Here is a 21,826-nt window from a genome sequence, read left to right as displayed (position 1 = left end):
GCAAGATCTTCTCAGCGGGCCCTTCCACTTCTAAGGCCCGAACAGGCAAAGATGTCCCAGTGACTGGCCCCGGAAGAAGATTTTTTCGGATCCGGTTTCCATAACTTTTCCAGGGCCAATTAGCTCAAAAGTGGGACCTTCGGGCCCGATAAGGATTTGGGGTCCAAAACCGATAAGGTTTGGGCCCGGCAGGGCTAAAGGGGCCCTTCCTCAAGCCTGAAGACACGGCCATATCCTTCTGAACGGGTCCTTCCTCTTTTGGGGCCCTGCCGGGCTCCAAATTGCCCTGGCTCTGCCCAAAAGTGGGACCGAAGGGCCCAGTTACGGACCCGTTTGTGGCCCGGCAGGGCCCCAGGGGCCCATCCGCGAACCCGAAGGCTCGAACAAATCCTTCTGAACAGGCCCTTTCGCTTTTTGGCCCTGCCGGCCCAAACTGTCCCTGGCTAGGCCCAAAAGCGGGCCCTTCGGGCCCGCTTTCGGGCTGCCTAGCGGGCCCTGCCGGGCCCGCTTTTGGGGCCCGGCAGGGCCCAGGGAGGGGCGACCGCCCCCGTCGCCCCCCCCCCCCTTGGATACGTCCCTGGGCTCAGCGCAAACCGAAATCACCCAGTGACACTTGAAATAAAGTGCCAGCCTTAGTGCACCAACGCGAATCGGCTGCAGGGCGCCGGAGGGCATATTAGTCACGTGATATTTGGAACTTCTCCCCCACATGCGCCAGTCACATGTGAGTTTCGCGAACCTTGATCAAATCGCCTCAGGCGCCCTGTTTTCACCCAGGGTATATTGACTTACACCGTCGTTTTCACCGTCGTCCATTATTGCAGTGCAGCATTATTTTGAGGGCGCGTGCAGCACTGAGATCCAAGACATAGCTACCCAAGACTTATTGGTATATGTCAAGTTTAGGTCCTAACTACAATTGTGACGCTGTTGTTGAAATCTTCTTAGGACTTAAACTTGACATTTACCGACTTATTTAGGAAAACAGAAACATTAATATGTCAGCCACCCAGGGGAAGGTAAGGAAGAAGGACATGTAATCAAATAGAATCAGAATGCTGTTTGTACTCATGTTGGTTGAAGGTTGACTAAATTCAATCACAACTTCTGTCCTATCATTACTTTAACTCATATTTTCCTGGAACTATCCGTGAGTGGAACAAACTACCTCAGTCGGGCGCACTATGGTATCGGCAGTTCATTTATAGAAACGTTTCTATTTTTGGAAGAAAGTTCCAAAAATGGAAACGCTAAAAACCAACTGTTCCAATAATGGAAACGCTCCGTTTCTATTTTCGGAAACGCAAGGAGCACATAAACCTGTTCGGTAGTTTCCGCAACAAACCATAGATTTCCGCATCAAACAAAGGCCACCAATCAAAAGACCGCATTTCGCTTCATAATTCCAACGTTGAACAGAAAAATCGGCTGTTGAACAGGCTTGCACGGTCCACTTCCTTTTGTAAACAATAGATTTTTTCATGATAGGTGAACTTTTATGTGTCATTAATGAAATATACCTCATGTTTTTGTGGAAAAATTTGATTTTCACAAGAATGGCAATTTTTTAATTGACAGACTTGCTGTCTGGTATTCATTAATATTTTACATTGCTGTAAAGCAAGCCCTGAATGGCGTGTTGGTGACCACGTGCGGAGATCGTCTTTCCGGCTTTGGAAGGCGGTAAGTTGGAAAATATTTCGTACAGATGCTTCTAAGTGGGCAAACTGAACTTCTTAGCACCCATTTAACTTACGAATGTGTGAAAGTTGGTAGAATGTATGTAAATAATTGCATTAAAGGTCTGATATGTTACTGCTTGTCGGAAGCGATCCAGGCTGTCGTCCAGTTTTAAACGATTCAATTATATGAAAAAGAGATGACAAGGTGTTATAAACAATTTCTATGGATGGGGAAATGCTCAAACTGTACTAATTGCCCACTTTGCACCGTATTAGTTCAGTAGGCCTTCAGTTAGTGCCTGTGTAAGGCCCATTGAATAATGCTTTATGAAGCACAGTTTCCATTTTTGGAACAAATGACGAATTTTAACTCATGTTGTACATACAGCTCACAGATGCAGTAGGTTATATGTATTTCAACTCTTATTTGCATTTAATGTTTTTAGAAGCATTTTCTGCCTTTCTCATTTCTAATAATCCACGAGAAGGTTGGAAAAGGTGCACGCTCCGACAGCATAAAATGCGAACCGGAGCTTCTGAACCGGCCTGATTAGGCCGAAGTTTAACTCCAACCTTACTTATAAAGCCTTGCTTTTCTTGGGAAGCCAGAGTCTGTTAACCGCAATTCAGGGCACATCGCGACGCTTACTGCAGTCACGCGTGCATGCTTGCAACAGTTAAAATATGTTATAATGTGGGTTTCGTAAGCAGTAGCAGCTTAGTAGGCAAGACGGTTGGACAGTTCTGGGGTTTATGTAGGTGCCTAGAAATTGGGGACTTTCCCCAGAAGACACATTTTCGTAAGCATTATTGTACCAACATCGGCTTTCGGGCACTATGCCCAAGCAATTGGAGGACCATTCATACGAAATTTAGATGCAAAGGGAAATCACCCATATCGGAACATGTACCGGCATCAATAGCTCGGCAATTACTTAGAGGGCGTGGGGTAGACAGGCCCACATATCAATAATATGGTGCTTATGCCTTTTCCTGTGTTGGCTCATAGTTTCCATTTTTGGAACCTTCCGTTTCCAAAAATGGAACGTCGACAAGGGTTTGCGTCAGGGCATCAGATTCGCCATTTGCGTACGAAAATATTGTTGGATTTTACTGTTTTGGGAGAAAACATATCGACAAAAAGACACGCCAGCTGAAAAGATTACTATTAACTTAAGAAATACTGAAATATGCCTGCTTAAAAATTGGCGTTTCCAATTTTGGAACTGGCGTTTCCATAAATGGAACAAAGTGCCTTCCAAATTTGGAAACGTTTCCTTTAATAGATACGTATCCATAAATGGACTGCCGATACCATAGTGCGCCCGACTGACCTGAGAGGCCCATTATGACAGAAGCAGGAAGTGTAGCAGATTTCACAAAATAAATTTTAGGATAAAATGTCATTTTTTTTTAAAAACAATACTGGTTTCCTTGCAAACAGAAAATGCCTAAAATAAATTGTGTGAACTATTTTCCTATCCATTAGCATGCTCTGAGTGCACAATGTGTTACTGTAAAAAATGTCAAAAAGTACCACATGGAACAAGCATGTGGTTTTGTGTCCAAAATGTGAGCTTTCATGTGCTTAGCATTTGGTTTATACAGTGGTTGCTGGTCATCATATGATCTATATCAATGTATAACCTGAGGGGTGTTCACGGGCGCCGCAAACTGCTGAGTGCGGTGAGTGTGGTGTGTGCAGCAGGTGTGGGGGTAGGGATTGGTAGGTGGTACTGACATCACAGCTGCATGCAGTGGACAGTCCCCTGTGGCCGGTCCCAGTCCCGACCGACCACAGAGGTTGCTGTGTGCGGTGACGGAAGGCTGACGTAGGGACGCGTTGAGCGGAGCTTACAGCCTGTGTACGGTCCGACTGTACACAGGGCCCGTGAACAGCCTGCTGGCAGTCAACATCATCAAGGCCATACTTTGGCAACTGTCATTTGTGATCATGGAGTATGAATATATAAAAATATGAATGCTCTGCATCTCACCTGGTTATCTCACCTGGTTGGGTTCCTGGTGCTGGAAACAAAAAGGCAGGGAAGGATGGCAAGGAGAATGAAGGAACCCTGAAAAATGGATTAGGTATTCCCAGAGATAAGGGGAATACTTCATCCATGCCTGAACTATAGACACACTAGCCCCACATCTCCAGTTGGCAGTTGATGGTGTCAAAAAGCTTTTTATTTAAGTTCATTGAGTAAGTTGCACAATATAATTTGAATATCTTAAATATGTCATTCAAACCATGTTTGAAGGATTTGCAAAATAACCGGGCAGTTGCTGGGTTATTTTGCCACCCACCACCCAGACTGCAAAACGTAGCAGGTTTTGACGAGATCTTGGGCGTGCACAGGACCTCCACTAGCCTTACTCAGGCATGTATTACCTACAAATATCACCGATAGGATTTTGTGCGGCCCTTGGCACTGGCTCGGTTGTGTGGTGAGACGTTGGTGTGTGCTCGTGTTTCAGGTGATCACGTGCAGGGCTGCCGTGGCCTGGGCTCCCAAGGAGCCGCTCAGTCTGGAGACGGTGGAGGTGGCGCCGCCAAAGGCCGGAGAAGTCCGCATCAAGGTGGGTAACCAAACCTGCAGCAGGCGGCGCCCGTCACTGGCTGGGCGTAATGGAAGAGCTCGCCTTTCTGAAAATATTTAGTGAATTCGGAAATATTTACTTTAACCTTCGCCCCAGTGGGGGGGGGGGGGGGCATATGTTACCACCCTGTCGCGTTTTTTGCGTGTGAATAAAAAACCGCGGCGCGCAGCGCCGCGCCGCTTGCGGTAGCTTTTGGTACATCAATTTTGGACAATGTGTGAAATTTTTGACCCCAGGTCATGTCAGGTCAGGTCACAAGGTCAAGTTAACTGACCAAGCCTAAAAAGAAGTTTGCAATCATGTCCAGCCTGCAGTGTTTGTCAGAAAGGTTTTAAACTTGGTGGATTGCATGCTGTTATGGGCGCCTACAATTTGTATATCTCGGATTTTTTATATCTGTGACCTAAGGTCAGGTCAGTGGCGTGACCTTACCATTACAAGTCAATGGAGAAAAATGAAAATGCCTCTAGATTCGTGTGTACGCATCGGAGCAGTCCAAATATTTCAGAATCACAATGATTTAGTCCACTCGTGATGACCGAGGTGTCATTTTTGCTGATAGCCTCTAGACAGGTCATCCGAGGTCACTTGAGGCTACAAACAGTTTTTTGCCAATAACTCGCGATTGGAAAGAGATAGAACGCTGGGGATGGTCTCATTGTGTTTGTCTTGTTGAGACGCATCGACTGATATGCAACATGACCTTTTCCGGTAAGGTCATGACCTTGACCTGAGGTCAAATTTTCAAATTGACCTTTCAAGGTCAAATTTAGTTCATTCGACGCGTCTCGGCGAGAGGAACACGATTCTGGCAATAGAAATGTCGTCGCTTTTTGCAGTCGAAAGTTATTGTCGAAAAACACTTTTCGTAAAAACAGCTATTTTTTAGTTTTTGCCCTCTGGAGGCTAAACCGTTGACCTGAGGTCAATATTGATAATGACCTTTTCAAAAGAAGAGTTCAAAAGCTATCGTTTGCTGTTCCATGCGGCTTTCTAGCTACCATAGTTCCTGAGATAGCGGCATGTTTTCTGAAAAATATAATGACAATTGGCAAATTTTGACCTTTGATGACCTCTGGTGACCCCAATATTGCTCTAAGGTGAAAAATGACCGAAATACTTTCAAACGTACGCATTGAGAGCTATCGACTGCTTTTTACCGCGTCTTTCTAGCCCTCTTAGTTTTTGAGTTAGAGGTGGGTGGTAACATATGCCCCCCCCCCCCCCCCACTAGGGCGAAGTTGGCTGAGACCGCCACTGGGGCGCGGGTTAAAAGTCTGCAGCACTCGAATTTTAAGGGACTAATACATTTAAATGCCTTCTTAGACCTTAGCACATCAGCGCAGATTTAGTGATTTTGAAACCTTTTACTAAAACCTTGGTCAAAGCCATACTCATAGCTGTATGTACACTGTACAGGCCTCGCGGTTTTTAGCGGTAGGTTTTGCCCCTATGAATTTTAGTAACTTTCCGGCTATATATTCTTCGTCTTAAGCTTTTAAGGGTTGAAGATGCGATCGACTTATTCGTACACATGCCTGCCATGATCCTCTAAAATGGCTTCATCGTGTATCGATTAGTCTCTGAGATATGGCCGAAAAGGAGAAAGGGCAAAACCAACCGTTTAAACTCGCGAGAGCCGGACCTTCAAGCTAAACATAACATACGCCCGATATTTTCTGAACTTCATGAGAGTCCATACTATTGCTTCTAAATATTCGTAAAGAGCCTTTGTTACGTTACAGGAACAGTGCAGACCCAAAATACCAAAGTACTGTGTCTAAAAAACAGGCGGATATTTTTGTGAAATTCTGTAGATGTTCGTTGTGCTCTTTTTGAACTGAAGTAGGTACAGGTCTCGCGAGTTTTAGCGGTAGGTTTTGCACCTAGAAAATTTAGTGTACTTCAGGCTTTAGCTTCGTCGTCTTAAGCTTTTAAGTGTTGAAGATGCGATCGACTTGTTGGTTCACAAGCCGGCCATGATCGTGTAAAATGGCTTCATTGTAGATCGATTAGTTTCTGAGATATAACCGGAAATGCAAAAGTGCAAAGCCTACCGCTTAATCTCGCGAGAGCCGCACATCACCTTAAAGTCAATTTATTATTTTCCCTAGATAGGATTGTCAATCAGCATAAAATCAAGGTGTCAAATCAAGGTGTCAAAAGCTCACAAGACCCATAACCAATGTAAGATATTGGATATTGGTCATTTGGGTCATGACTTGACCTGAAGAACAAGGTCATATCTCCGAAACCAAAAACCACAGAAACTTGAAATTTTCAGTGGACGCTGAGAAAGGATAAAGAAGCAGGGATACGAAAAAATCAGGTTTCTAGCAAATATTTAGTGCAGAGCAGAAAAAAACTACCTTGGGGAGGGGGAGTGGCATGTTTCCCCGCCCCCATATGCTGGCGAGAGTTAAAGGGACCCCGACCTTAAGAGAATTTAATAAATTGGCTTTAGTGATGTAGGTACCGTGGTTCAAAAACAGTGAAAATGAGTATCAGCCAAATTAAAAAAAAAAACATATTCGCCGCTTTTTGAGATAAAATACTTTTATTTTTATTTATTTTTGGGCCTCCGCTGTAAGTTCCCATGACGCCATTTGGAAGAAATAATTTGCATCTTGAAAGTGCGACAGATGTTGCCTGCAAAGCAGTATAGGTACGAGTTGAACCACAGCAACAATAGTCTTTTACCAAGGTTTAAGTATAAGATTTAAAAGTCACTTGATCTGCACGGACGTCACAAAGTCTAGGGGGCACTCAAATGCATGAAGAATCCAATAACTGCAGAACTCTGAACACAAAGCTCTAAATTAAAGCATTTTTCGATGTTGTGAGGGCTCAAACCGGTAATTGCAAGCCGGGACTCCAATTTGGCTATCTCAACTCAAAACTAGGGACGATCACTTAAATCGGCAAAAAAAAAACTTTCGAGCAGTTCCAGTTTATAAAGTATATAACTTTATCCCACATATTTTGAAGACGTTTAAGTTCAATTTTATTAAGGCGTTTCCCAATGCTGTAAGTGCCCAATCCGGTAATTGCGAGTCGGGAGCCCCAATTTGCCTCTCTCAACTCAATACTAACGTTAGTATTGAGTTGAGAGAGGTATCCCACGTTATCCCACGTTCGTAAACGTGGGATAGTCACTTTAAGAGAAAGATGCCTTCAGTGGATTGGCTGCGGGCACCTGTGGCCGGCCACTGTGGGCGGGCACCCATCTGACGGGCCCGGCCGGCGCCGCGCCCGCAGGTGCTGGCCACCGGCGTGTGCCACACGGACGCCTACACTCTGAATGGCCACGATCCGGAGGGCCTGTTCCCGTGCATCCTGGGCCACGAGGGCGGCGGCCTGGTGGAGAGCGTCGGCGAGGGTGTCACCCACCTGTCCCCCGGTCAGTGCCCGCTCGGCGGGGGGAGCGACTCGGGGCCCGGGGGGCGGGGGGGGGATGCGGGTCGACATACCTATTTAGCCTATGATTTTTGTCGTTTCGGCTGGGATATTTCTTAAGTAGTGTTTTAGTTCGATAAATATGTGGTCTTCTTTTGCTGATCTTTAATTGTGACAATGTGCGAAATGTGTCAGTGCGAAATGTGCATCAATCAAATCCATTATGTTAATAATAATATAACCTAGTCCGAAATTATCCGAAAACTTTTCTAAAAAAGCAACAACAGATGGTTTTGTTAAGGCATGATCGTCATAATGTATAGCAACAAGATCTACAGCATTTTAGGCGCAATAGAGTACGCCTCGTGTGCCGATACAGAGGCTAGGTGACCTTGAAACCTTCGCCCGTAGGGATCAGGACTTTCAAAAGAGCGGCTACTGTATACATATGGGCTGGCTGGCCCCCAGCCGTTCAGCCCATATTGAGCTAGAGCTTCATGGAAACACGAACGCGCTGCTGGCGACGAGACAGCTACTAAAGATAGCCGATACAAAACCCTCTAGAGAATCGGTTATATTTGTTGCCTGTTGGTTCCCCTTGCGTAAAAGTTTGACCTCGTTTTAAGAAAAAGTAGAGCAATCAATGCGCCTCAGATCGGCAGGAACTGAATCTGCGGAGAGAACTCGTAGCTAGTGCAGGCTTAAAAGTTCGCCGCATGTATGCGACTCGAGATGACTGGGATGTCTGAAAATCTTTAGGTTTAGGCGATTGATGGCAACGTGTGCTAGAAATAATTCGTGAACTTCGAAGATACTCACACGGGTTGAAAAGATCCCCGACTAAAAAATCTGACTCGCATGCGAGGTCGAGTGTAGAACAGCGTTAACCCTCACGCTGCTTGGGGAGGGGGGCTGCTTGAACACATCCCCCATGTTGTGAAAATCTCAGACCAAGATAGGCCAGGCCGTGTCAAGTGACCTCACCTCGGGTGAGGTCACACCATAGCTACACCAAGTGGCGGATGGCTTTGAAACGTTCAGCCAGTATAAAACGTATTTCGGAATTTTTATATCGGTGACCTAAGGCCGGGTCAATTTTGCGACCTCTCCATTATAAGTCAATGATAGCAATTTGAAGGCGCCTTTTTTGAACGAATGCAATTCTAAAAGCTCTCAAAAACCGAATAACAAGTAAACATGACACACTGAACCAGAAAAGGACTGATCAGGTCACGAAAGGTGTTCAGCAGTTTTCGCCAATAGGTTTTGACGGGGCATGCTAAAGCAATGAAAATGCCTTAGTTATGTTCAGTTTGACGATACGAATCGACTGGTAGGCGACACGAACTTTTCCAGTCTGCTCATGACCTTGACCTTAGGTCAAGTTTTAATCCTCGCGGGCCCGGGGGTGTTTTTTGCCCCCCCCCCCCTGGCGAATATTTGCGATAGCTCCCGAACGCTTAGGGATAGGAAAGCGAAATTTTCATTACCTTTTTTCCCATCAATTTGGCATCTTCTGAAGTAAAAAATGGACCCTGCTCCTTGATGACGTCACAGGGTCGATTTTCCTGGACTCCTGCACGGCAAACTTAGGCGTCACAGACGCAAACTTCAAATAGCTGCTAAAAATTGAGTTTTAGAGATAAAGATAAATTACTAGCCCGGTTGTGTAGCGTTTGACCTAGAGAAAAATAGAAACCTGAGGTCAGAGGTCAGGTCAACGACCCCGAGCTGTGGTTTTAGTTTTCGCAAATAACTTAGACAAAAATGGTCCCAGAGCTACGGCAGTGGTACAACGCATTCGCCTTGTCAAGCTGCGTCGAATGATATACATTTTGTTTAGAAAAAGTTAAGTTTTATGTTGACCTCATGTGACCTCAAATGATCTTTGGTTGACCTTGACACATGAAAGGTCGTTTATGATGGATTCGTACCCGCTGATCACGATTCTGGTATCCATTTTCCTCTAAGCCTTCATTTAGAGCCTCCGGATGACAAAATTGTCTTATTTATTATTACTAACTTGAATAAATGAAATAGCCTCCAACAAGGATATTCTTTTGTGACCTTGACCTGTGAGCAGCCTTGTATCCTAAGATGACCACAAATAGGGACCTGATTCTCAGGTCCCTATTTCTATCTCAGCCTCAAAACATTTTAAAACATCTTGGAAGTTAGCACGCAAGATGTACGAAAAAGTACAAAGTTTGAGGTCAATTTTGAGCATGACTTGACCTTTATGACTTCGGGCACATTTTCGGAATCCTCAGCTTCTCTTCTTTCGTTTGACACCCAATGTTGCCTTTTTTCATCCTGCCGTCCTCTAGAACGCTTACTGTGAGATCACTACACATATGCCGGTTTTTGCCTTTCAGCTTGGCCTCTGACCTTGAAAATTGACCTGGGGTAACAAAAATAGGTGCTTTAGAAACGTCTTGTAAGGACCTTTCATTTGGTATCGCTTTTGTTTCCGAAGTTCTCTTGTTTACGGAGTTGGGGGAGGCCGAAAAACGCCCCCCCCGGGCTGCGGTGGTTGGGATTACCCTCCGGGCCCGGCCGGGTTAAGTTGACGTTGGGTTAAGTTAAGTTCAAGGTCAAATTATAGGTCATTCAACGCGTCTCAACGACAGGAACACGATGCCGGTAAAAGTAGGCTCGTGCAAAATTTTGTCAAAAGTTTTTTGCAGAAAAACAGTTCCCGCAAAAGCGTCTATCTCCACAGTTCTTGCTCTCTAGATGCTAAACCGTTAATAATAGGTCAAATCTGAGGACGGTGTGCAGTAAGAGTGTTGAAAGAGCTATCGAATACGCTCTTCCGCGGTGCTGTAACCCTATCCGTTCTTGAGCTAGGTATGCGCCGCTTTGTCGAATATTGTCGAAGTTTGAGCTGAAAATAGGCGAAATTTACTCTCAATGACCTCTAGTGACCTGACTTTTGACCTGACCTAAAAAATATGACTGAAGTAATTTAATCGTTACTTTTGACGCTTTTTCGAACGACGCTTGCCGCGTATCGCTACGCTGCTCAGGGCCCCGTTTCACGCCGCTGCAGCTAGTACGCTTCCGGCACGCTGCCAGAATACTTGTCAAATCGGGTTTCCATGGAGACATCAACAAACTCGTTGCTCCAAGATTGTGAGCAGTGTTCGCCATGGGCCGGGCCAGCCCAATGGGCCATGGGCTGGGCTGGGCTACGGGCTGGGCTGGGCCCTCAAATATGAAGGATCGATGGGCTGTGGATGGGCTGGGCCAGGAACTGTTAAGTGGAGTCAGGGGCTCGCAACTGAGACAAAAACTATAACTACATAGCTTATTACTGTGCAAGACTAAAAAACGAGTCAATAAAGCACGCATGCAATGTGCATTGTGCATGCGGCTCGCAAAATATTGTTTCTTTGCTACCTTTGGGTACCTGTGCGGTGTCAATAATTTTTAACACATTCATTTTTGACGGGCTGGGCCGGGCTGGGCTTTGACGCTTTTACCATGAATGGGCTCGGGCTGGGCCGGGCTGTAAACCCATGGGCCTGGGCTGGGCTGGACTAAGATTTTGCGGCCCGTGGCGAACACTGATTGTGAGTTGTGACGACAGCTCGCGAAATGCGCTAGCAGCGTGGTAGCAGCGGCCGTGAAACACCGCACTGGAGTCGAGTTAGAATGGGGGGGGGGGTGTTCAAACCCTCCCCCTCCCCACCCTAAGCAGGGCGTGGAAATCCAGAAGCCCCAGCGAGGCGCGGGTTAACCGTCACACATGTGGGGTGGGTGGAGGTCGGATGAACCTATTCAGCTTTTTCACTATCAACTAGCGTAAAAAGCGGCGGATGACTACGGAACTTTCGGTACCTGCCCTCGAGTTGTTCAAATGCACACGTATCCTTGAAATTTCATGTTATTTTTTACATACTAAGCGAAAATATATGACAAGATACGACAAAAAAAAAAACTGCAACGTGCATGACGCTACCGTTCTCGAGATACCTATTCGCCTAAGTGGTGGTAGGTAACGTAAAAGGCCTCTATCCTCCCCATCCCCCCATTAACCCTCGCCGGACTTATTAGTTTTCTACATACGCGCCGGCCGAGGGGGGGGGGGGTACGACCCCCCTCGCCGTTTCGCCCTTGGTGGAGCTAGCGCGTCGCGGAAAAAAAACGAGCGTGTGCGCCGTTACGAGACGCAGATATTGGTACCCGATTTTAAGGTCCTAGGTCAACCGGTGACCTCTGAGGTCAGGTCAAGTGCCCCAAGATACGGTTCAGTTTTTGGGGAATAACTTCGCAAAAAACGGCCGCAGAGCCGCGATTTTGGCAGCATCGTGTTCGCCTCGCTCAGGCGCGTCGAATGATATACTTTTTGTTTGGGTCAGGTCAATTTAGGGTGTTGCTGTTGCCTGTTGATCTCAGGTCAGGGTCAGGTCAGCGCCCCCAGGTCATGAAGTTGGTCGAAAGAGGTCGTGTCGCATATCATTCGATACGGCAGGTCTTCTTGAGTCCATTGGTGGCTTTCCCGACTCGCTAGCTCAATTTGATCGGAAGTTATTGACGAAAAACTAATATGACCTTGATGACGTCATAAATGACGTCACGCAAGGTCAACATTGCAAAAGTGACGCATCTAACCTTGCAAGGAGTGCATCAACTCACGATTCTGTGTGCTTGAGATAGTTGGAGATCGTTCCCGGCGCCAGAATAACAGTTTTCATTTTCCCCCATTGACTTATAATGTTGATTGTTGAGGTCACGAAAATGACCTGACCTCATATGATCTTTAGGAAAAATCCGAGGTACACAAGTTGTGAGACTCGTAATGGATACTAGATCCTGCAAGTTTCATTTCCTTGTGAAAGCTCCTCTGGCATTGAGGGCGTTGTGAAGTTGCGACATCTGAAGACCGTGCAGAGGTTCAATTATGACGTCATAGGTCAGTGACCCGACCTGACCTGAAAATGCGGTTGGTGTCAAAAGATCCGGCTTGAATCAAAGGTCAAGTATGCCAAGTTTCAGCTCTATCGCCAGCGTGTTCGGAGTTATCGCGAAAAAAGAACCTATGCCCGCCCCCCCCCCCCCTTCGGCCGGCGAGGTTTAAGGCAGATATCAGTCTTTTTTCATCAAAATGTAACTTGTTTGACACGCACCAGCGCGGCGCGGTGATCGAAGTGTTGGAGTGCGGCCGGTTGAGGTGTGTCGGCCGGCCGGGTCGTGGTGACGGAGCTGGCCGCGCCCCCCGCCCACGGGTGTGTAAACAAACACACGGCCAGACGAGCCTGGGGGCGCGGCTCTCTGTGGACACGGACCGACCGGCGCGGCTGTCTACTGACACGGACCGGGCCGTCTGCCGACCGGCCAGCGGGACTCGTCGCTCCGGCCGCGGCCGTATGTGGCTGCCGTCTGTGGCCCACGGCCGGCTAAAGGGTGACTGCCGAGGCACACAGGCTATTGACAGCCCTGGCAACCGCCGCACCTATACGAATCTCAAACAGCTTTATTGCGCCCCTTATGAAAGGACTGCGAATAAGATGTATCACGCCTGTTTATGCACTATGGTTCGCTAATTTTCAAAAGTGGTTTGACTCTACTTTGCCAGTAAAACGCCTTTTGGGGAGGAGCGACCAACAGAGCGAGCGAGAGGGTGGGCCTTGCACGTGCGAACTTGCGGGGGTTTACCTCCAACTAACTTGTGCCCTGCACCCTACTGACCGGTCCCCAGCGATGTGCCAAATTTGAGCGCAATCGGCCCAGCCGTTCTCGAGATCTGCAAGCGGCACCCTGCACGTGCGCATGTGCAAAATGGGTCCCAACTGACTTTTGCACTACACCCTACTAACCGGTCCCTAATCATGTTCCAAATTTCAGCAGGGCCACTGTTCGGCTCCAGTTACCTTGACAGCTATAGCTCCCCGAAAAGATGGCTATGACAATTATGCTGATTACAGAAATCGGCACGTTCACGGCCTGGAGATTTGTTAATGATGGGACAGGGAGCGGGCGGCGGTCCCGTCCCGCGCGGCGGCGGTCCCGTCCCGCGCGGCGGCGCCCGGCGCCAGACGGGAGGCGCCCGCTGACCTCGGCCCGATAGCGAGTGGCTGGAGCACCACTTGTCTGGCGCGCCGGTCCGACTGTGTCTGTGTGTGTGTGTCTGTGTGTGTCTGTGTGTGTGTCTGACGGCCGCGCCGGTCCGGCTGTGTGTGTGTGTCTGTGTGTGTCTGTGTGTGTGTCTGACGGCCGCGCCATGACTCGCTGGCAGAGGAGCGTTGAGCCGGCGCTGTGTGTGTGTGTGTGTGTCTGTGTGTGTGTCTGACGGCCGCGCCGTGACTCGCTGGCAGAGGAGCGTTGAGCCGGCGCCGGAGGCGACTCGGGCGATGTCGGCGGAGAGTCGGACGGATCAGTCGGAGCGAGTAATCCAGCCACTCGTGCTGTATGTATCAGAGCCGGCCTGTGATTTTCGGCAGCACGGGCCAGCTGCCGCAATCGCTGCTTCCGGCATTCACAGCTCGGGCACTGATAGCATCAGACTTGTCTGCTTTTGATAGTTGACTCTTGGACATGCACTGGTAATTGCTACCCAGAACAAGAAGCCACCTTTATTCGATAATAATGCAGCTGTCACCTTTTCTAAAGATAGCTACGAATATTTCTTTAATGTTTTTATTGCAGAATTCGTTCAAAGTTGCCTTACTCAAGCACATGTCATCGTGATTTCTAACGCTCTTTTTTTTTTTTGCTCTGCAAGATCTGACGTTTAAACTTTTACTTTCTCTTGGACTTTGCATGATGTCGTATGAGTCATTAGTCAGGTCGCTTGATGTCGTTGGAGTTTTTCCTAAATAACTAAATCATATGAGCTAGTGAGTTGGGAAAGACACCAATGGACTCAGTAAAACCTTCCGAATCGAATCATATGCAATATGACCATTGACCAACTTCGTGACGTGAGCGGCTTTAGCCTGATCTTGACGCGAGGTCAGCATCCTAAGTTGACTTTACCCAAACAAAAAAATATATCATTCGACTGACCTGAGAATGACGAGCACAATGGTATAAAAATCATGGCTCTGTAGCTATTTTTGATTGTCATTCACAAAAAAAATGAATTCCTACCAAGAGACATTTGACTAGACCTCAGAGGTCACTCATTGACCTGAAATATTTAAACTTTGTGCCACTCGCTGTGTTTTGTAATAGTGGACATGGTTTTTTTGCGAAGCTCTAGCTCAATTAAGGCGTAACGGAAAGCGAGAGGGGGGTAGGTATAGTCTACCCTTACCCTGTTTGCGAACAGTTCATGCACATTCACGAATTATTCGTTGCTTATTTATAAAAATTTGGCTCATGACCTCACTCGCTCGTGAACAGTGTTCATATTTATTTGAGAAAACAAATAGCAACCCTGCATTAGCCCTCGCGCTTGTAGGGGGATCTGATGGACCCCTTTCGATATTGGCGAATAACTCGCGAAATACGCGGCCTATCGCGACGAAAGTTTCATTGCCCTCGAGTTAATCAATTTTATGTACACAGACCCTGAACATTTTGACCTTTGACCTCAAATCTGTTCCCCGACACCATGTCTGATGGGAGTCGCGGTTCGGTGTATGTCAGCGCACCTTGTCCTTATCCGTCCGTTTCCAGACTTTGGTGATTAGAAACATACTAACATGTGAGGTGATGTTTGTCCCACGCATTATTGCGGGTGTCCTGATCGCTTTAAGTCCATGTCAAGGTCATTAACCTTTGGTGACCTCATGCTGCTTTCGGGTCTTATAACTTTTAGCGCATTTTTAAAGCTGTTTTCGAATTTAGCACCCATTTGAACATCTGAGAAGTAGTTTTGGTTCCTATGCAACATGCTACGACGCTGTCTGTCAGTGACGGTTTTTTACACCTACCATAGCCGGCGGGACGCCTTCTGGTTCACCTGACCTGACCCAAATGCATACACTCATCGTCTTTGATAAAAAAATCGAAATCAGGACCCCGAAAACCAGCATAACGATGTCTATCGGAAGAACTTCTGGCATGTCCCGATTTCCCGACTTTTGGGTCGTTGACCTGACCTGGAAGGTCAGCCATTGACCTGGGACCTTAAAATTAGGTACCATCGGCTTCCTCTTGTAACGGGAAAAAAATGTTCGTCTTTCCGCGCAGCTGTAGCTCGATCGGGAGCCGAATGGCTGATGGGTCCAACGGACCCCCCCCCCCCCCCTATACGTTAGCGGCTGGCAAAACGCCAATACGGACGAGGGTTAAACTGGCTGATATCGCCGCCCCCGTGTTACACGGTGTTTGATATCGCTGTCCCCGCGTTACACGGTGTTTGATATCGCTGTCCCCGTGTTACACGGTGTTTGATATCGCTGTCCCCGCGTTACACGGTGTTTGATATCGCTGTCCCCGCGTTACACGGTGTTTGATATCGCCGTCCCCATGTTACACGGTGTTTGATATCGCTGTGCCTGCGTTACACGGTGTTTGATATCGCTGTCCCCGCGTTACACGGTCTGTCCGCTGACCTGTGGCCGATATCGCTGTCCCCGTGTTACCCGGTCTGTCCGCTGACCTGTGGCGCTGCTCCAGGTGACCACGTGGTACCGCTGTACATTCCGCAATGCTACGATTGCAAGTTCTGCAAGTCGCCCAAGACGAACCTCTGCGGCAGGATCCGCTCCACTCAGGTACGACGGCCGGGGTGTACCCCTGGTGTACCACCCAGGTACAGCCCACCGCTAAAGTAATGTGTGGTTTTACCAATCTCAACGGATGGCTTTGACCGACGATTTTAAATGCGGACTGATTGAAAAGAAGACTTCAATAGATAAAGTTGTAGCTGCAAGGGTGAAGATACATGTAAGCTACATTTAAAGTCTCGTTGCAGTCTGGCTAATAGTTCCTAGGCTTCAGAAGCAGAACATACCCATGACTGAAACCACACATTACTTCTGCTGTGGACTGTACGGTGGCCAGGGTGTACCCCTGGTGTAACACCCAGGTACGGTGGCCGGGGCGTACCGTGTACCCCTGGTGTGCCTTACAGGTACTGCGGTGTGTACCCGTCCGCGACTCCTTCCGCCCTGCACGGTGTACCGGTGCGGCCCTGCTCCGGTCGGCGCCTGCACCCTGTCGGAGTGGGGGCGCCGTGTGCCCCGCTGACCCCCCCTCTCCCCTGCCGCCGCACAGGGCGCCGGGGTGATGCCGGACGGCACGTCGCGGTTCACGTGCAAGGGCAAGTCTGTGTTCCACTTCATGGGCTGCTCCACATTCTGCGAGTACACGGTGGTCTCCGAGTTTTCCATCTGCAAGGTGAGGGGGTCTGCCGGCCGCCCGCGCCGGCGGCAGCGGCGTGGTCATAGAGAAAATGTGGAGCGAAAATATTGACATGCTGCCGCTCTCCTGTTTTTTTTTCGTACCGCTGACCCGCTTCGTCCATCTGATGTGCTCCGTCTGTCTGACCCGGCCCCTGCGCTCCGTTTGGCCCTGCCCTCTGTCTGCCCCTGCCCGCCCCTGCCCGTCCTTCTGCCCCTGCGCTCGGTGTCTGCCCCTGCCCGTCCCTCTGCCCCTGCCCGTCCCTCTGCCCCTGCCCGTCCTTCTGGCCCCGCGCTCCGTCTGCCCCCTGCGCTCGGTGTGACCCGGCCGTCGCGCCCAGGTGGACCCGGAGGCGCCGCTGGACAAGGTGTGTCTGCTGGGCTGCGGCATCTCGACCGGGTACGGCGCCGCGCTCAACACCGCGGACGTGCAGCCAGGCAGCTCGGTGGCCATCTGGGGCCTGGGCGCCGTCGGACTGGCCGTGGCCATGGGCTGTCGGGAGCGCGGCGCCGCCCGCGTCATCGGCGTCGACATCAACCCGGACAAGTTCGAGGCCGGTCAGTGCGGGGCAGGGACGTCCAGTGGCGGGGGGGGGGGGGCGGTCAGTGCGGGGCAGGGAGGTCACTGGGGGGACAGGCCAGTACCGGAGAGGGACGGTGGAGCTGTCAGCTGAGACGGTGTGGCTATGGTCCTGACGGAACCATGTTATGGCGGCGCTTACCGTGTGCCTGTGGACGATGTCCTGGTGCTCGGGATGGAGCCGTGCTTTGGGAGCGCTGACCGTGTGGCCGCCCCCAAGACTCCCCCATGGCCCTCGCCGTGCCGGAGATTCGGTGCAAAGTGATACTGGTGACGCGGAATTTCTGTGTGAAAGGGCGGCCTATATAATCAGTGGTGTTGGCTCGACACGTTGGGCGGGCTGATGGTTGGCTGACTGGTCTGTGTGCCGTTCCAGGTAAGCCGTTCGGTATCACCGAGTTCGTGAACCCCAAGGAGCAGGAGCGACCGATCCAGCAGGTGCTGACCGAGCTCACTGACGGCGGACTCGACTACACGTTCGAGTGCATCGGCAACGTCCACACCATGGTGAGGGCGCCCCGCCGCCGGCCGGTCGCGCCCCGCCGCCGGCCGGGTGTGCCGGACCTCCCACGGCGGGACGGCCCAGCGGCGCCGCCTCGCGAACTGGCGCCCATCTGCTAAATGTCTCCACATCGGTTTTGTACAGGAGCGCGCCATGTAAAGTTACTTGCACTGGGGCCCCATTTCCTAGATAATATGGCGAACTCAAGCCTTAAGTAAATGCGGTCAGCTGCTATTGTTGCTGTTTTTTTAATTATATTCATTGCATTGTTAATTAGTTCTCGGTGAAGGCCGTTTCGGCGGCCGGTGATCTGACGTTGTGCGCCGCGCGGTGTTTCAGCGGGCGGCGCTGGAGTCGTGCCACAAGGGCTGGGGCGTGTCGACCATCCTGGGTGTGGCGGCCGCCGGCCAGGAGATCTCCACGCGGCCGTTCCAGCTGGTGACCGGCCGCGTCTGGAAGGGCTGCGCGTTCGGCGGATGGAAGTCGCGCGACGCCGTGCCGCAGCTCGTCCAGAAGTACATGCATAAGAAGCTGATGGTGGACGAGTTCGTCACGTTCAACTTCCCGCTGGACCAGATCAACGAGGCCTTCAAGGTCAGGGCCCGAGGCCGTCCGGGCTGCTGCCAACTTCGCTGATTGGGGACGAATATTGATGAAAAATTGCAGGTGTATCAATTTTGGAATTAACTATTTTATATGTATTAATCCGTCATTTCACCTTTTTGTATTATTCCTCCTCCGAGTTTGTTTTTAGTGTAACTGGATTCGGTGTTTCAGCTCCGTGTCTGGGTTTATCTACAGACACTGCCAACTGCACCGATTGCACCATTACTCGTATTTATGGAGCGCGCCCCAGCAGCCGCTGTAGAAGCCATTCCGTCTAGCCTGTAAAGCTTCTAAAGCCTTAACTCACAAGTCTCTCAAGCTTACTTAAAATACAGGCCGGCACTTTGAGAAAAGCCGGCCAGTATGGGCCATTCCCGTTCAGAAGAGTGGCTGGTGTTGTGCTATTGGGTGATGTGGGACTGAGTTTGACGGGTTGGATGGGTCAGTTGTGCTGACGTCTGATCATGACGCGTGTCGCAGGTGATGTGGGACAGAGTTTGACGGGTTGGTCGGGTGTTGTGCTGACGTCTGATCATCACGCCTGTCGCAGGTGATGTGGGACAGAGTTTGACGGGTTGGTCGGGTGTTGTGCTGACGTCTGATCATGACGCCTGTTGCAGGTGATGCACGAGGGCAAGGCTCTGCGCTCGGTGGTCAACCTGTGAGCGGCGGCCGACGGGGGATGGCGGAGGCCGGGACGGACCACTGCCGGACCGGGACCGGACCGGACCGGACCGGACCGGACCGGGCGGCGGGCGTCTGGCGGCGCGGTGATTGGGGAGCCTTATGGGTGGTGATTGTAATCGAGGGCAGTGCCAGTGATTCTAACTCAGTCGAAACATGGCCGTTTGCTGGCGCTGCCGGTGCGCGCCGAAATGCAATCGATCACATCTGGTGGCCCGTATGGAGGAATGTACCGTCGTTGCTCTCTGTGGACACCACAGGCCGGGTCAGTACCAGAGCATACTGAGACGGCAGTACCTTACCAGCGAGCTTCGCGGAAAATAGAGAGAAGAAAATATTTGTTAAAGCGCATGTGACAAGCTGGCACGCAGTAGTTGGGTCATTTTTTCGGCGGCTCGCTCTGTGGACGGCGCGGCCGCGGCTTTTGTTACATTGTAGTTTGTACCCCGCTGGAGTAGTCACAATACACGTAGCCCTAAGTCGCTCCTATCTTTGAGTTGATTGTGGAGCGTGTCGTTTCGGAGTTGAGTTTGATGCATCATTCTCTGAGGGCTGGTGTTCTGTCGCCGCTCTCGGCGCTGCGCAGTGCAGTTTGGTCCGTTCCCGGGGAGAACTGGGCAGCCGGTGTGCCGTGTTTGCGGGCTTTGCGTACGTTGCTCGGGCGGGTCCACAATGGGTTACGTAGATCCCGGCCCGAGGCTCGCCCCTGTATTCCGAGGCGGGAGGCGGTGCGGGTGCCGCGTTTTCCGCTCCTTACAGCATTAACGGAGTTAACCCTCGCCAGGTCAGGGCGTTTTTTCATAACGCGGACGGCCAGGCGAACGGAGAACATTACTCATCCTGTGTGCAGTGAAGTGGATGAAATTTCACCTTTCGAAGAGAATGATGAATGACATCAAGGCATTTCTCTTGAATCCTTGAATCATGAATTCGGCTCACAAGCCGCCACAACAAGGCATTCCAATCCGCACACTAACAAAGCAGGCAGGAAGGTACAGTCTGTCTTAAAAGTACCGCGCAAAGTGACGGTGGATCCATCGAGCCTGACTGAGCAAGGGCCTGCTAAATTTGGGTCACTGAAGCAACTGACATCCTTATCCATTCCCTAGGTCAATTGGTCGGTGACTTAAATTAAAACAGGCCCTTTCTCGGTCAGGCTTGATGGATCCACCGCCACTTTGCGCGGTACTTTTAAGACAGACTGTACCTATATAGGTAGGGCCACAGTGTACATATATAAATAGGTAGGGCCTTGGGCAGGAATGTGTCCTGCCGATCGTCGAGTAAAGTCTTCAGAAAAATATAGAAATCACTCAATTTAGCGCTTTTGGCACATTTCGAACACCTTTGCATTTATACATTTATAGCGCAGGAGATTGGCCGCGCCGCTGGCCACCACTGCCCTGCTGCGGTTTGTTTGTTGCTGGTTGTTGTTGTGTGATTCCTGCTTGGTACGTTTATTCTTCTTAATATTCATTCCATTTTGGTGGTCTTAAGGTATGTGCTTGTATATTAAATATATATATCAATACCCCACGCCTTTGCCTATCAACTCAACACCTATTTATTACCTATCTTCCTCTTGCATTAGGGCAATGAGTACCGAGTCAGAGTAGGTATCCACAGACCACAGCGATAGTTACCGTTTTGTTGCATTGTAGGTGCTCTTTTTTTATTCAAAATCAAGATCACCTTCTTCCAAGCTGTTTTGGTTTAGGCTTAATGCGGGACGTGCTATTATTGGTGGCCGTTCAGGGAAGGTGGCCTGAGGGCATGTATTTGGAGATTGTGACACAAATTGTGGCAATTTTCAATAAAAGGTAGGTATTTTTTCAAATTCTTGTAGGTTGTAAACTTTAAGACTCTGTAGGCTATAATTTTTATATTTGTATTGCCAATTTTGTGGTAATTCAGTGACACTCCGCCCTAGGGCACCTCCCCTGAATGGCCGCTATGTTAATGCCCACTGAAAGCTGAGATCATAATGCCATGATGTGCGATGCTCAATACCTAGGATTGGGCTCATCGCTTAAAGTTTCTGCCCAGTTTTGCAACAATATGCCTACACTTGGAAGCATGCTGTGAAAACGGGAATGACAGGAGGAGGCTGGAGACTGGAGTGAGACAAGGGGAGAATAAAATGAGACATCAAAGCCTCTCCTGGTTCGAGGGTCGCCCAAAGTATTACATTACCTACCTTCACAATTGCAAAATGTGACACATTTAATCTTTCAATAAACTTGGCAATGAATAAGTTAATGTCAAGCCAATATCATTAAAGGTAAGGTAGGTACCGAGGTACTTACCCTTTTCATGATTCCTTGTTAGAGATGTACTAGTATGAGTACTCAGCTAAAGAGAAACTTCCATCAATATTATGGTAAGAAAATAAGTAGAGCACAAATTTAGCTCAGTTCATTAGTGAATATTAAAAGCTTTTGCAGCATTACAAGGTTTTGCTTGCAGAAATATAAAA

At 49.4% G+C, this 21,826-nt stretch overlaps 1 protein-coding gene across 1 annotated transcript; it reads left to right on the top strand.

The window, feature by feature from the left end:
* The first annotated feature begins 739 nt into the window (after positions 1-739).
* LOC122381810 (alcohol dehydrogenase class-3-like) lies at positions 740-19,832 on the top strand. The gene is made up of 10 exons (XM_043366527.1): positions 740-880; positions 970-1,019; positions 4,164-4,265; positions 7,545-7,686; positions 16,254-16,351; positions 16,854-16,976; positions 17,320-17,536; positions 17,935-18,065; positions 18,400-18,654; positions 19,287-19,832. Exons 2-10 carry the CDS (start codon positions 999-1,001, stop codon positions 19,329-19,331), a joined length of 1,134 nt encoding a protein of 377 aa, XP_043222462.1. The 5' UTR covers positions 740-880; positions 970-998; the 3' UTR covers positions 19,332-19,832.
* The last annotated feature ends 1,994 nt before the right edge of the window (positions 19,833-21,826 follow it).

Source organism: Amphibalanus amphitrite, unplaced genomic scaffold (assembly GCF_019059575.1).
Source record: "Amphibalanus amphitrite isolate SeventyFive unplaced genomic scaffold, NRLGWU_Aamphi_draft 000001F_arrow, whole genome shotgun sequence".
NCBI lineage: Eukaryota > Metazoa > Arthropoda > Thecostraca > Balanomorpha > Balanidae > Amphibalanus > Amphibalanus amphitrite.
Note: the sequence above shows the minus strand (reverse complement) of the source record. Positions and strands in the feature narration are given on the sequence as shown.

Bases quoted from the DNA above. Each gene is read 5' to 3' on its own strand.
- LOC122381810 (XM_043366527.1), top strand. From the start codon at position 999: ATGTCAGCCACCCAGGGGAAG. The intron at 16,352-16,853 runs GTACGACGGCCG...GCCGCCGCACAG, and splicing joins GCAGGATCCGCTCCACTCAG to GGCGCCGGGGTGATGCCGGA. The intron at 18,655-19,286 runs GTCAGGGCCCGA...CGCCTGTTGCAG, and splicing joins AGATCAACGAGGCCTTCAAG to GTGATGCACGAGGGCAAGGC.